Consider the following 11,972-nt stretch of genomic DNA (forward strand, 5'->3'; position numbering starts at 1 on the left):
CAGCAAAGTTTGATGAAACTTGATGCCTTGGGCGCTTCTGGTTTGTTAAAAAAATAATGTGTGATGGCAGCAGCCATAATTTCGGGGAGAAGATGAGGCATGCCATCTTGGTGTAAATAGCTACTCCCTTTGTTCAGAAATATTTATTTTCAAAAATGAATAAAATTGATGTATCTATAATTAAAATAAGTCTAGATACAACCATTTGCGAGGACAAAGTATTTATGAACGGAGGGAGTACCTGTTACCAGTCTCTCGTCTCTTCCCCTTTCTCTCTCTGTGGACACAGCGGCGACCCGCAACAGAGCCCAACCACCTGCGGCGCGACCTAGCCGGCGAGCGGCGGCAACCACAGGTCCGGCGAGGGGCGGCGTTCAGGTAACAGCCTCTCCCCTGTCTACATTTATCCGCTTCTCCCCTTGCCTATTGCTGCTCTTTTAACCTAAAATCTGAGATCGTGGGGATTTCCTGTCCTTTTTTTCCTAACCAACGCGCGATTCTCGTTCGCTGCTGAATGCGAGCAACCAAACCCGAGTCTTTCTTTGCAAGGACCCATCTAGTCGCGTTCTAGGTTCGATTGTTCTTGCAGAAACTTGCTTTCCCCCAAATTTTGGGGGTTTACCTGAAGTCCTAGAAACCCCACTCGTTGCTTCTAGTCCACCTGCCGAGGAGAGGAGGGAGACGACATCCATGCATTCCCTGGTTATTAACGGGGTCAAAGAAGTATTATTCATGTTGCGCGCAGGTCAGGAAACTTTTTCCCGATGTCCAAAACTCCGCCTTGAAATTGTATGGCGTTTCAAGTCTGAAATGTTGCAGGTTCAGGAAAGATGATCTGGGTGCTTCGTTCAGTAATGTCTCCTTTGTTAGTTATCCGACACCGGACCTAGTTCTTGCATACTGCTGCTTGTGTTCTTTAATTGTGTTCGAAATGCTTTCAAGCTCTCCTAACAAAGCCTTGCACCGCCTCGGCGGCGGCCTCGGATTGCAATGCATTCATGACTCTATGGGGCAGGGCCGTGCCTTTGCATTGTGTGGGTGGCGACCTGGTGCTGCGTGGGTAGCGAGTTCGTTGACCCGGTCGACGCGACCCGAGGGGTCGGTCTGGCTGGTACGTCAAGGCAGCGGCCTCGGATTTTGGCGCATTGTTTGTGGTCTGCAGGTAGGCGTCTCGTGTAGCATGTGCTATAAGGCGTCAGTTTTTTGCAGCGGTGCGGCTCGCCTACGAGCGGTGGAAGTCGGAACGGCGGCTCCGGATCCGAGGGTGTGTGTTTTGGTGCGGTTGTAGCCTTGTGTCGTGTGGTCGACGAGGCTTTGTGGCTTGTGCGGTTTTTGGCCTAGTTTCCCTTATAAACTGAGCTGCTATGTTTCGTTTTCGATCCGGTTTTCCTTATAAAGTAGATCAAACTCTTGGCATGTTGGCCACTTTGAGTAATATATTCAGATGGGGAAACTTCCTCCCCGGTGATTCTAAAAAAAAACTTTGCACAGAATTTTGTGCCGACAGGAAGCACATATCTATTCATGGGCAGTATGTTGATAGCCATTGTAAATCCATGCCCGCCTTTTGGTCACTGTATTTGACTATGTCCCCTGTTAAAGTTAGCATCAATCATGGCAGAAATCTAGTAGTACTAATAGTTGGAGCCTTTGAATGCTGATAAATTTCTGAAATCTTTCCACACTAAGGGACCGCCGCAAGAAACGTCTTCTCTGATTTTGAGTTGCGAGTAAGCAAATGAACTAGCAGGAACAAACTTTCCGTATACAAGGTTAGTCGTTAAAGGCCCCAAAACCGGTATGTCTGCGCATGTCAAATGCACATAGAGTTGTTTGATTACTTTGGTGTGCTGTTCTGTGAAATGGGTTGCGCGGTGAAACCGGTAGATACATAACGGTCTTAATACAAAAGATAGAAAGGGCATTGTCCCAGTCGCTTGTAGAAAGACATTTATTTCCTCTTTAGGATTTTATCTGTTGCTCCTAATTTAATGCTATGCCTCCTGTTAAAGTTAGCATCAATTATGGTAGAAATCTAGTGGTACTAATAGTTGGAGCCTTTGAATGTTGATAAATTTCTGAAATCTTTGCACACTAATGGACCGCTGCAAGAAATGTCCTCTCTGATTTTGAGTTGCGAGTAGGCAAATGAACTAGCAGGAACAAACTTCTGTATACATGGTTAGCCCTCACAGGGCCCAAAACCGGTATGTCTGCGCATGTCAAATGCACATAGAGTTGTTTGATTACCTTGGTGTCCCCCGTGGTGAAATGGTTCCTGCTCCCTGCAATGAGAAAAGAATGTCGAGGTTACTTCTGTTAACTATAGTTTATTTTGAGATTTGTGCGAAGTTTCTATATAAGTATGCCGCAGCACAACTCTTTTAATGCATTTATATAAATTGACCAAAACCACACTTATTCTGCAATTGCAGAGTACAACTTATAGCAACGAACTATAAATTTCTGAGAAGTATAACGTAGAAGTGAAAACCCATAGTTTTGAGCTTTTAGTGTAGCATGCCTAATACGTTGTTGTAGATACGTAACGGTCTTAATACACAAGGTGGAAATGGCATTGCCTCTTTAGGATTTTACTAGTTACCCTTCAATGTTATGACAGTATATTTGCAACTGTGTGTTCTCTATAGCAGAAGAAATGCGTTTTAGACTCTTGCCTGCCTGTAAAACCTTAAGCATGTTTCCTTATGATATTCAGTGAAGAATTGCTGCACCACTTGAAGGCTGATATTCATGTACAATTTTGACTTTTGGCAGGTAGTCAACCATGGTTTTCCTTCAGGAGGAGATGTCTTGGAACGTGCTGATCTCACCAGACCAGCTGAGCCCCAAGGGCCTGCTGCTCCGCAAGTCCATCATCGTGCGTCTTCTGGAGGACGTCACCAACAGGAAGGCCTCCAAGGAGCATGGCTACTACATTGCTGTAAACGAGCTGAAGACGATCTCTGAAGGGAAGGTTCGTGAGCTGACCGGAGACGTTCTTTTCCCGGTCACATTCACCTGCATCACCCAGAGGCCTATGAAGGGGGAGATCTTGGTCGGCTCCGTGGAGAAGATCCTGAAGCACGGCGTCTTCCTCAAATCTGGGCCGATCGAAAGCATCTTCCTATCAGAGAAGTCGATGAGCGACTACAAGTACATGGGCGGCGAGAACCCCATGTTCATGAACGACCACTCGAAGCTGGAGAGGGACACCGCCGTGCGCTTCAAGGTCATGGGGTTCCGCTGGATGGAGGCTGACCGCCAGTTCCAGCTCCTTGCGTCGCTGGCTGGTGATTTCCTCGGGCCGCTGTGAGCTGCTTCGGAGATGCTAAACCTGGCCCCTGCTGTACATTTTGTTATCCTGGTGGTGGTGGATGAACTTCGCTGTTGTGATGGCCGATGGAACATGGTTGGCTGGTTGCCGTGACTTTTCGCAGTTGATGCAGGCTCTAGGGTGTGATGACAATGGGATTTAGCTCCATGTCTTTAACTCATCAGTGTAGTGTGAATTATGACGGAACATATCACTTTTAACTTGGATGCATGTGTTTGTGGCCTTCTACTTGCTTGCATGGTTCCTATTTGATCTTGCTTGAAGCATATACAAACGCCAGTAAGATTTATCATCATGATCCATTGAGGTATCAGATGCAACCGTAATGTGACTTTTCTTCCAGTGCTTAAAGTAACTAGCATCTGCAATGGACCTCGGAATTGCCAGCCCAGGCAAAATGGCTGTCCATCGTAAAAAGAAACAGCAGAATCGAATCCATTTTATTCAGACTCTAGAAACTGTATGAACATCACGCATGCAGCAAGCAGCAGCACGGCCTGACTCAGGGTGCAAAAGCTAAGCTGAAGATAAGCACACAAATGTACAGGATGTACAGGACACATGCACAGATTACACAACCTGGGAATCATCCACAGGCTAATTGTCAATTATTATTACAAATAACACTGGATGGTTCAATAAGTCGCGGCCAACTGGATATATAGGACTCCAGCAAACTAAAACAAATGTAGACATTTGCGACGATGAGATCAGGCATGGTTACTCGCTGGCTTGACAACGGTGACCGGGCAGGCGGCGTTGTTCACGACGTAATCGCTGACGCTGCCCAAGAGCACCCTGCAGTTCAGAGATGCAAAAGATCAGCACTCTATTATGATGAAACAAACACACAATGTGGCTGAAGAAGAGTTTGGAGGTCAATTTGGTCGGTGGTCGCAACCTCTTGAGCTTGCCAAGGCCCCTGCTCCCAATGACCAGGCAGCTGATGGGCATGTCATGGATGGCTTGGCACAGCTTCTCGCGGGGATCTCCAAACAGGACTTTGGAAACCACAGCAACCTGCCGAAAAATGAAAACTCGGAATCTTGTTAAGCAAATGTGTCAAGGAGATCACGATGGTGATACATTATGGTGTGGAGTGGTCACCTCCTTCTGCTTAGCTATGGTGTTGAGCATGTCAAGTGTTTCAGCATCAGGCTTCACCCCATATTTCTTTGCAGTTGAAGGGTGAGAGAACTCCGAGAGGGGGATCAAAGCTGAAATGGAAGAAAGAAACGAGTACAGCGAGCACTGAGCAGTAGGCCACAGTTGTAAAACAACTTTATTTAGATAAACAAGGTGTGAGCATGCTAGGATCTTGCACATGTAAACTGCATGGACCAGGAATATCACACATGCCATTCATGGTCACATGAACAGCTAATTTACTTCGTTGATGCGTCCATATTTAACACTGTTCATAGCATAGCATAGCATAGCATGCAGATGAGCACATGTAACATGATCTAGCTAACTACAGAACCATGGATGAGCTGATGGATGACAATCAGCAATCATGATCCCTGTGTAATTGAATTTGCAAGCGCGCTTAACAAGAAATGGTTAGATCCAGAGTTAGGATCGGGTGGTCAATTCGCCATCTGGCTAACCGAAATCTGCGCCGCTGCTCTCTCCCAGAGTTAAAGCGACACCTAGGAAAGCCCCGTGGACAGAGCAGAATGAGCGAACATGGTTGCCAACCGCTCCCCGGACAAGCCATGCTCTGTCTTCGCTAGCACCCCCTCCTAAATCCGGTCAAAACAAATTCTACGACCAGAGCAGGATATTGCTGCTGCTGCTCTGCTCTAGTACAGCAAAAGGCAGACCAATTAATTCCAAGACAAGAAGCAAGTAGGCAACAGACATCGGCGAACATACGCGTGCGGATCATGGCAACTGCTACCCCTTGCGCCGACGCGGCTCGTACATATCGGAATCTTGCACGGGTCGGGGTGATTGGTGGGCGCGACCAGAAACTAAGATCAAGATCAGCAAGCAGGCAGACAAGTAGAGTATATAACTGCCGCGGTACAGTAGCAAGAGCAGGAGGACTAGGGAGGAAGAGTAGGAGGAGTCTGGTTGGTACGCACGGGAGCCGGAGGCCTCCCAGAGGAGGGTCTCGCCCTGCTCGTAGTCGGGGTCCTTGAGGACGTGCAGGAGGAGCAGGTTGTCGCCGGCGCGGAGCAGGTTGTCCGCCGCCCACTGCAGCGCCGCGCGGCTCCCCTCCGAGAAGTCCACCGCCAGGCCCACCCACCTCTCGCCGTCCGCAGCCATGGTCGATGTCTTCTCCTCTCCTCTCCTCGCTCGGCTCTTGGGTGGTGGTGGTGGTGGTGGTGGAGGCACCGCTGTTTGGAAGGAGAAGTGGGGAGACGCAGGAACAATTAAGGACGACGACGACGGGGGTGGTGGCCTTCTCTTGTCGGCCAGAGGATATTTGTTTGACGCGGTGCGGTGCTACTCGTACATGGCATGTGTGCGTGATTGATTGAGGGCGCCCACATGCGCACCCGCTGGGCCACGTTTGGAAATTTCCCTCTCCGCCTCCTGCAAAGATTCTTTCTCCTAATGTTTGTTCGCAATATGGAAAAAAATTCAAAAACTTGGAGTATAAAATCTACAAGATGCTTTCGAGCTGCAAGTTTGTTTGTAATCTGGACAAATGTCATGATTTCCTTGCGGGGATTATGGATTTCTGAACTTGTAATCTGGATATTCATACTCGCCACTTGGTTATTTTTGTTGCCAGTTGTAGAGAAACTGAAAGTTCCCCACCGACTACAAGAATCATGTTCAAGAGAAACATGTTTCTAGTATCTGCCAATTCAAAGAAATGGTGTTGTGGACTCCTCGCTCTCTCTCTCTCTCTCCACCAAATATATGCCAGCAGGCGTACTACTATGCCAAGTGCTGCGCGACTATGGCACGGCGCCGGTACACGGCGCTGTATGCTTCTGGAGCGATCATCAGCTCTGATGGGGACAACTGAAGGTGCCGACGGATATTTGGAGATCGACGTCACAATCTTCTGTGTGTGTTTTCCTCTTTTCGGTTGTTTCTTCCCGGTTTGGGCTGAAAATGTTAACGCCCACACGTGTGGGTGTCTGCATCTCGCTCACACGCGTGGATCCGCGTTCGTTCGTGAGCGCACGAATCTTGGCATGTTTCCAGTGCCACATAGGACTGGTCTGGTGTGTGGGCGTTCACCCGGGCGCCCACACGGCCGTTTCACTACACGGAAAGGACTGGTGTGTGGGCGTTCAACAGTTTGCCCACACGTCATTTTTTATGCACGCACAAGGGCTAGTGTGTGGGTATTTGCCATCTCGTTCACACGACCGTCTCCTCTCCCACATCCAAGCTGTTAGTTGCCATATGTTTTGCAGCGCACATGGCAACTACCCTAGTGTGCTTTATAAGCAGGTGGCAACTCTCTTTTTATCCGAGTTGCCATGTGTTTTGCAGGGTACGTACACGGCAACTGCCTAGTGTGCACGTAAGCAGATGGCAACTCTCTCTTTACCGAATTGCCATGTGTTTTTGCATGATACATGGCAACTGCCCTAACGTGGACGTAAGCAGATGGCAACTCTTTCTTTTACATGGCAACGCCCTAGCATGCTTGTGAGCACATGGCAACTCTCTCAACTGCCTAGTGTTAGTATGGGGCAACTCCTAAAGTTTTGAAATCATGACAATCACATTAGACCAGACCATACATGGCAACTGCAGTTGAGCAACCATGGCAACTGCAGTTGTCCGACATGGCAACCGTAGTTCAGCGACATGGCAACTGCAGTTAAACGAACATGGACGAGGGTCTGGACCATGTCAACTGCGGGCGCGCGATGACTGTCACGCGTGGCGTGCGGGACCAGGAGGTACAAGGCCTGACATATGGGGCGTGTGAGCGTTATCTACTTCGCCCACACACACGCGTGTGAGAGGGATTGGGAGGGAAAAAAAGGGTGTGTGTGGGCATTACTTGTTTTGCCCACACGTAGGTGTGTGGGCTGTTCCTCTTACACACCACACAAAATGTGTGGGCGGATTCCCTAACGCCCACACGTGTGACACTTATCGGCGTCCTTACTTTTTTTACGAGGAAGTGTTTTCCTCTTTTCGGTGTTTTCTTCCCAGTTTGCGCTGAAAAGTTTGGTCTGGTTACTTTTTTTACGAGGAAGTGTTTACTTTTAGCATGGACCTCTAAAACAGACATCGTATTTGACCATGGACCGATTTGAACAGGGTTCCAACAATGATACACTTGGAAATATTAGCACATTCCCGATTAATCTAATCCACGAGTATACAGTAAACATAGCAAATACGGTATGCATCTCATACCGATACCTAAGCATGCGAGCACGTAAAGTACATAGAACCGGAAAACGATTCGATGATCCCTATAGGGAGCGGTCAGTGAGAGTTCATTATTGGGGACAGACAGACTGGCAAAACAACAATAGCCACAGATACAATTCTCTATGAACAGTATATATACGGCCAGCACGTGAACAAGTAGATAGGGGATGAACGAGTCATACCCACTAGTTGGCCAGGCCAACGCGGCGGCGGCGGCGGCAGCCTCGGCAGCAGCCGAGGTCTTCTTCTTGGCGGCTTCGTCGTCAGCCATGGAGTCGATGCAGGGGTAGTAGTGGAAGCAGAGGCGGATGGAGACGGGAACGGATCAGGAGCAGTCGCATCGAGACGCTCCCCAAAAACTTTATTGTCGTTCTCCCGGGCAGGATCTCGAACGACAAGGTTCCAGAGGCACCTGCTCTCCCAACCAACCGTGCACGCGGTCGTCGGGATGGGATCGCCAAAAGCAACATAGAGACAGAAACAATAGATGACGGATAGGGTTGTGCAAGAGGGAGTGAGTGAACTGAAATAGGTCGCTGCACTGGCAAAAATAACCATTCCTGACCGGCAAAAAAAATTATTCGACGCGGCTCATTTCCTAAACACGCGGCGCGCGCGCGTTGTGACGAGGCGAGGCGGATGGCGGCGGCGGAGGAGCTAGCATGTACAACTCGTCTTCCCAAGCTTCTAATGGCATGTGGTAGAGCAACCCTTATAAAGGGGTGTCGCTCTCACTCCATTAGCAGTATGGTACTAAACTTCACACCACTTGCCATGTACCTAAATGGGTCTTAGAGATTAACCAGAGATTATTGTCTTATATGAGCCTAAGCGCATATATAATCCAACAATCTCTCATCAGATCTCGAGACACATAAGTTTGTCAACTATTCCAAACAATGTTTGATATATACCAGAATTTTTAGTGGAGGATGTTAAGTTGAACTTCCACCTAAAGCAACATGATTAGACTTCTTCACAACTAAACAATGGACTGTGCCTTGAATTGTGTGTTTGACGTGTAGAAGTTTCGCCTATTGTCAGATGATACATGGCTGCCGAAGGCTAAACCCCAGGTTTGAAGCTTATTATTCATACTCCTTACCTTCTCATGAGCTTCCTAGAGATTACCCAATCTCATAGAATGTGACCAATAGTCGGGCTCACATAGGTGTGTTCCTCCAAAGAATGCTATGTAGGATAGCATCTTGCTTACGTAAACTTTGGAACACATTAAGACAAAAGTCAGCCTGCCTTACAGACTACAAGAGTATTATTGCATCTCCAACAGAGTGGGTTAATTAAGGATACTATCCTCAGTCGACCGCTGGATTATTTTCTCATGTCCTAATTCACGGGATCTCCGATCACATAGGATGGGTTACCCCCATGGCAACTTACATGGTCTCATGCCCATCCCCCTTGATGCATTTTCTATCACAATTCGTGATAGCCCTTTCATAAAAGGGTCTGCCAGATTTTTAGCAGTCTCCGGAGTTTCTTAATTTTCTGACAGATTTTAATCTTCTTCTTATGTGCTTGGTGGATTCCATGTTGTCCTTTGAACTCTTAGTCTTGGCGATCACTGTTTGATTGTCACGGTTCATAAGGACAGTAGGGTCTGCTTTATCAACCACGGGCAAATCCATCAAAAGCTCTCGAAGTCATTATGCTTCGATGCATGATGTGTCTAATGCTATGAGTTCTACTTCCATAGTCGATCTCATTAAGATCATCTGCTTGCAAGATTTCCAGAAAACAACACCACCATCAAGTGTGAACACTGGTACGCGTCGGTGCTATACAAACGGTTTTAAACCCCTTTTCGCGACGGCATTTGGAACCGTCACCTAGTGAGTGTGGGCGATTAGGAGGTCCTTCCTACACGACCCAGAAACTGTCGGGGATAGGGACCCTACAGTACTCCTTTTCATTTGTGGTCGCATTGCCATCACGGTCGGTATTCTGTGGTGCTACGTTTACGATGCCCGACCCATCACAAACGGTTCACTATTATAGAACGTGTATGATAAGCATACAATCACACACATTCGCTTTTCACAAATCATATGCGATAACTAATTAAGAAGATTAGCTAATCGTCGTACGAGTGTCGGATAGGATTACGAAACGTCGGACCGTCCTAACATCGTCGTACATGACAACTATCGCACACGCTATTCTGTGGTGCAACGTTTACGATGCATACTTCATCAGAAATAGTTCATGGTTGCAAATCGTGTACGATAAGAAAACTATCACAAACGGCTAGTTTGCTAGCACCGTTTGTGATATTATCTGACATCGCGCACGCTAGGCAAACGGCAACTGTGTGCACGCTTGCACACGTTTCCTCTCTGTGAACCATCTCGAATTATGGTGTATATCACAAACGTTTGTATTTTACCAACCCCGTGTGCCGTAACAACCTGGAGAGCGTAATTTCACCGTAATTTAATTGCTGCTATATCAAATTGAAATTGAAATTGAATGTATGCTATAGCTTTATTCATATCCATCGGGTTCAGACAACCAATGAATTATTCGATTCATAGGTACACATCAAGAATTACATAAGAACCAAATAAATAATGATGAACCATAATTGTGTACTTGTACTATTAAAGACGGTAAAGAAAGAGGCAAAATACATTCTGGTTACTGAACAAGGTGAAGCGAAATGCCCATATTGTGCCCTCCTCCATGCAGAAGGCACGCATGACTCTAGTCCAACCCCTTGTGATGGTCAACCGCCCATCCTTCATGGTCTTCATGGAAACATCTAGATAATCATCATGTTCTAGTAGAAATATTTTAACCTTTGCATGCCGACCAATCATGTAGTTTGAGAGGTAATCTTTAGTAAACTGCTTTGGGAACCACTGCAAAGGAAAAAAGATTCAGACATTGTCATCTAACACAACTCGTTATGGGAAGTAAAAAGAAGGTTGCAGAGTTCTTACTTACCATCCTGCAGTTTGCTGTTGTATTGGATAAAGTGTAAACAAATAGTTTAATTGTCATCTTTTCACCCATTTTACTAACAATCTTTATCAGCTTCCTCACTTGATGCTGGTTCATCGATATCTCATTTCCCCATACGCAGAAAGGATCGAAGCACGGATCTTTACCAATGACATATGTACCTAAAAGCACCAAGTTAATATTAGAAGATAAACACCAATTGCACAATGATGTAGTACAACACTCTTATATAATATCTTATAACATCCAATATACTCACACATTAGATGAATTAGCATCTTATATTATGGGCTGGAAGGAGTTTATTGCATTCTTACAAATTATCGGCTGATTAACTGCTGTTGTATCCATAAATTAGAGTTAGTTTGAGCTAGTTCAGGCTCAAATAGCCCTAAAGTATATCTAAACATGAGGGCTAGTTTGAGCTAGTTGCATCTATAACCCACCCGAAAAAACTATCCAACCCAAGAGGTGCTAATTGGAGATAGTTCTCCTAGTGCATTTATTGTCAATCTAAGTATCTAATCATGTCATCCAAACACCTCTTTGGATGGAGTTAGTTCAGGGTTAATCATGAGCTAGAAACTAACTCTAACCTCTAAGCTAAGTTGAGTATCCAAACAGGGATGTTTGTTGTTGTTCTTGATGCTACTCTTCTACGTGTATCTAGACATCATCAGAACATTAAGGTAACACTCTTCCTTGTTTCTATGTAGCCTAGGATTGCATATGTAGACATTAAGTACAATGCATGTTGCTATGTAGCCTCAGATATATTACATATGGCTCACTAAAAAAAGACACATCCGTGACATTTTGGGCCGAACGAATTTTTTTCTGTCATACATATGACACTTCTATGACGATAATTGTGACAAAACCCGGTATCATCATAGATGTGGTGGGCTCCTACTTCTATGACAAAAAATCATGACAGAAAATGGAGTTTTCGTCCTGGGCGGGCCGGAGACGCAACTGCATGACATTCTTTGGGCCGTCCATGACGGAAAAAACCGTGGTAGAAGCGAGGGGGAGGAAAATTTCAGGGAGTTGCCGGTTACGGTGGGAGGTCGGGGGCCGAGCGATGCACATTTCTCTTGTACACGTACGCGCGTGTGTGCGAGGCGTTGGCTCTAACTGAACCCGAGCGAGGCGTTGGGCTCTAACTGAACCCGAGCGATTGCACTGCAGGCTACGCGTTACTTAACCCGAGCGATCGATCGATGGCTGTTAACTGAACCCGATCGAGCGATTCCTTCGCTACTGTTGCTAACTGAAGCCGATCGAT

At 46.6% G+C, this 11,972-nt stretch overlaps 2 protein-coding genes across 2 annotated transcripts; one reads left to right on the plus strand and one right to left on the minus strand.

Annotated features, from left to right (window-relative positions):
* The first annotated feature begins 247 nt into the window (after nucleotides 1–247).
* On the plus strand, nucleotides 248–3,565 carry LOC119327239 (DNA-directed RNA polymerase V subunit 7-like). Its single transcript, XM_037600445.1, has 2 exons — nucleotides 248–378; nucleotides 2,779–3,565. Exon 2 carries the CDS (start codon nucleotides 2,789–2,791, stop codon nucleotides 3,314–3,316), a length of 528 nt encoding a protein of 175 aa, XP_037456342.1. The 5' UTR covers nucleotides 248–378; nucleotides 2,779–2,788; the 3' UTR covers nucleotides 3,317–3,565.
* A 198-nt stretch (nucleotides 3,566–3,763) lies between these two features.
* On the minus strand, nucleotides 3,764–5,753 carry LOC119327256 (universal stress protein PHOS34-like). The gene is made up of 4 exons (XM_037600446.1): nucleotides 5,428–5,753; nucleotides 4,445–4,554; nucleotides 4,239–4,357; nucleotides 3,764–4,135 (listed from the first exon to the last, which is right to left on the minus strand). Exons 1-4 carry the CDS (start codon nucleotides 5,609–5,611, stop codon nucleotides 4,048–4,050), a joined length of 501 nt encoding a protein of 166 aa, XP_037456343.1. The 5' UTR covers nucleotides 5,612–5,753; the 3' UTR covers nucleotides 3,764–4,047.
* Nucleotides 5,754–11,972: the final 6,219 nt, after the last annotated feature.

Source organism: Triticum dicoccoides, chromosome 1B (genome assembly GCF_002162155.2).
Source record: "Triticum dicoccoides isolate Atlit2015 ecotype Zavitan chromosome 1B, WEW_v2.0, whole genome shotgun sequence".
NCBI lineage: Eukaryota > Viridiplantae > Streptophyta > Magnoliopsida > Poales > Poaceae > Triticum > Triticum dicoccoides.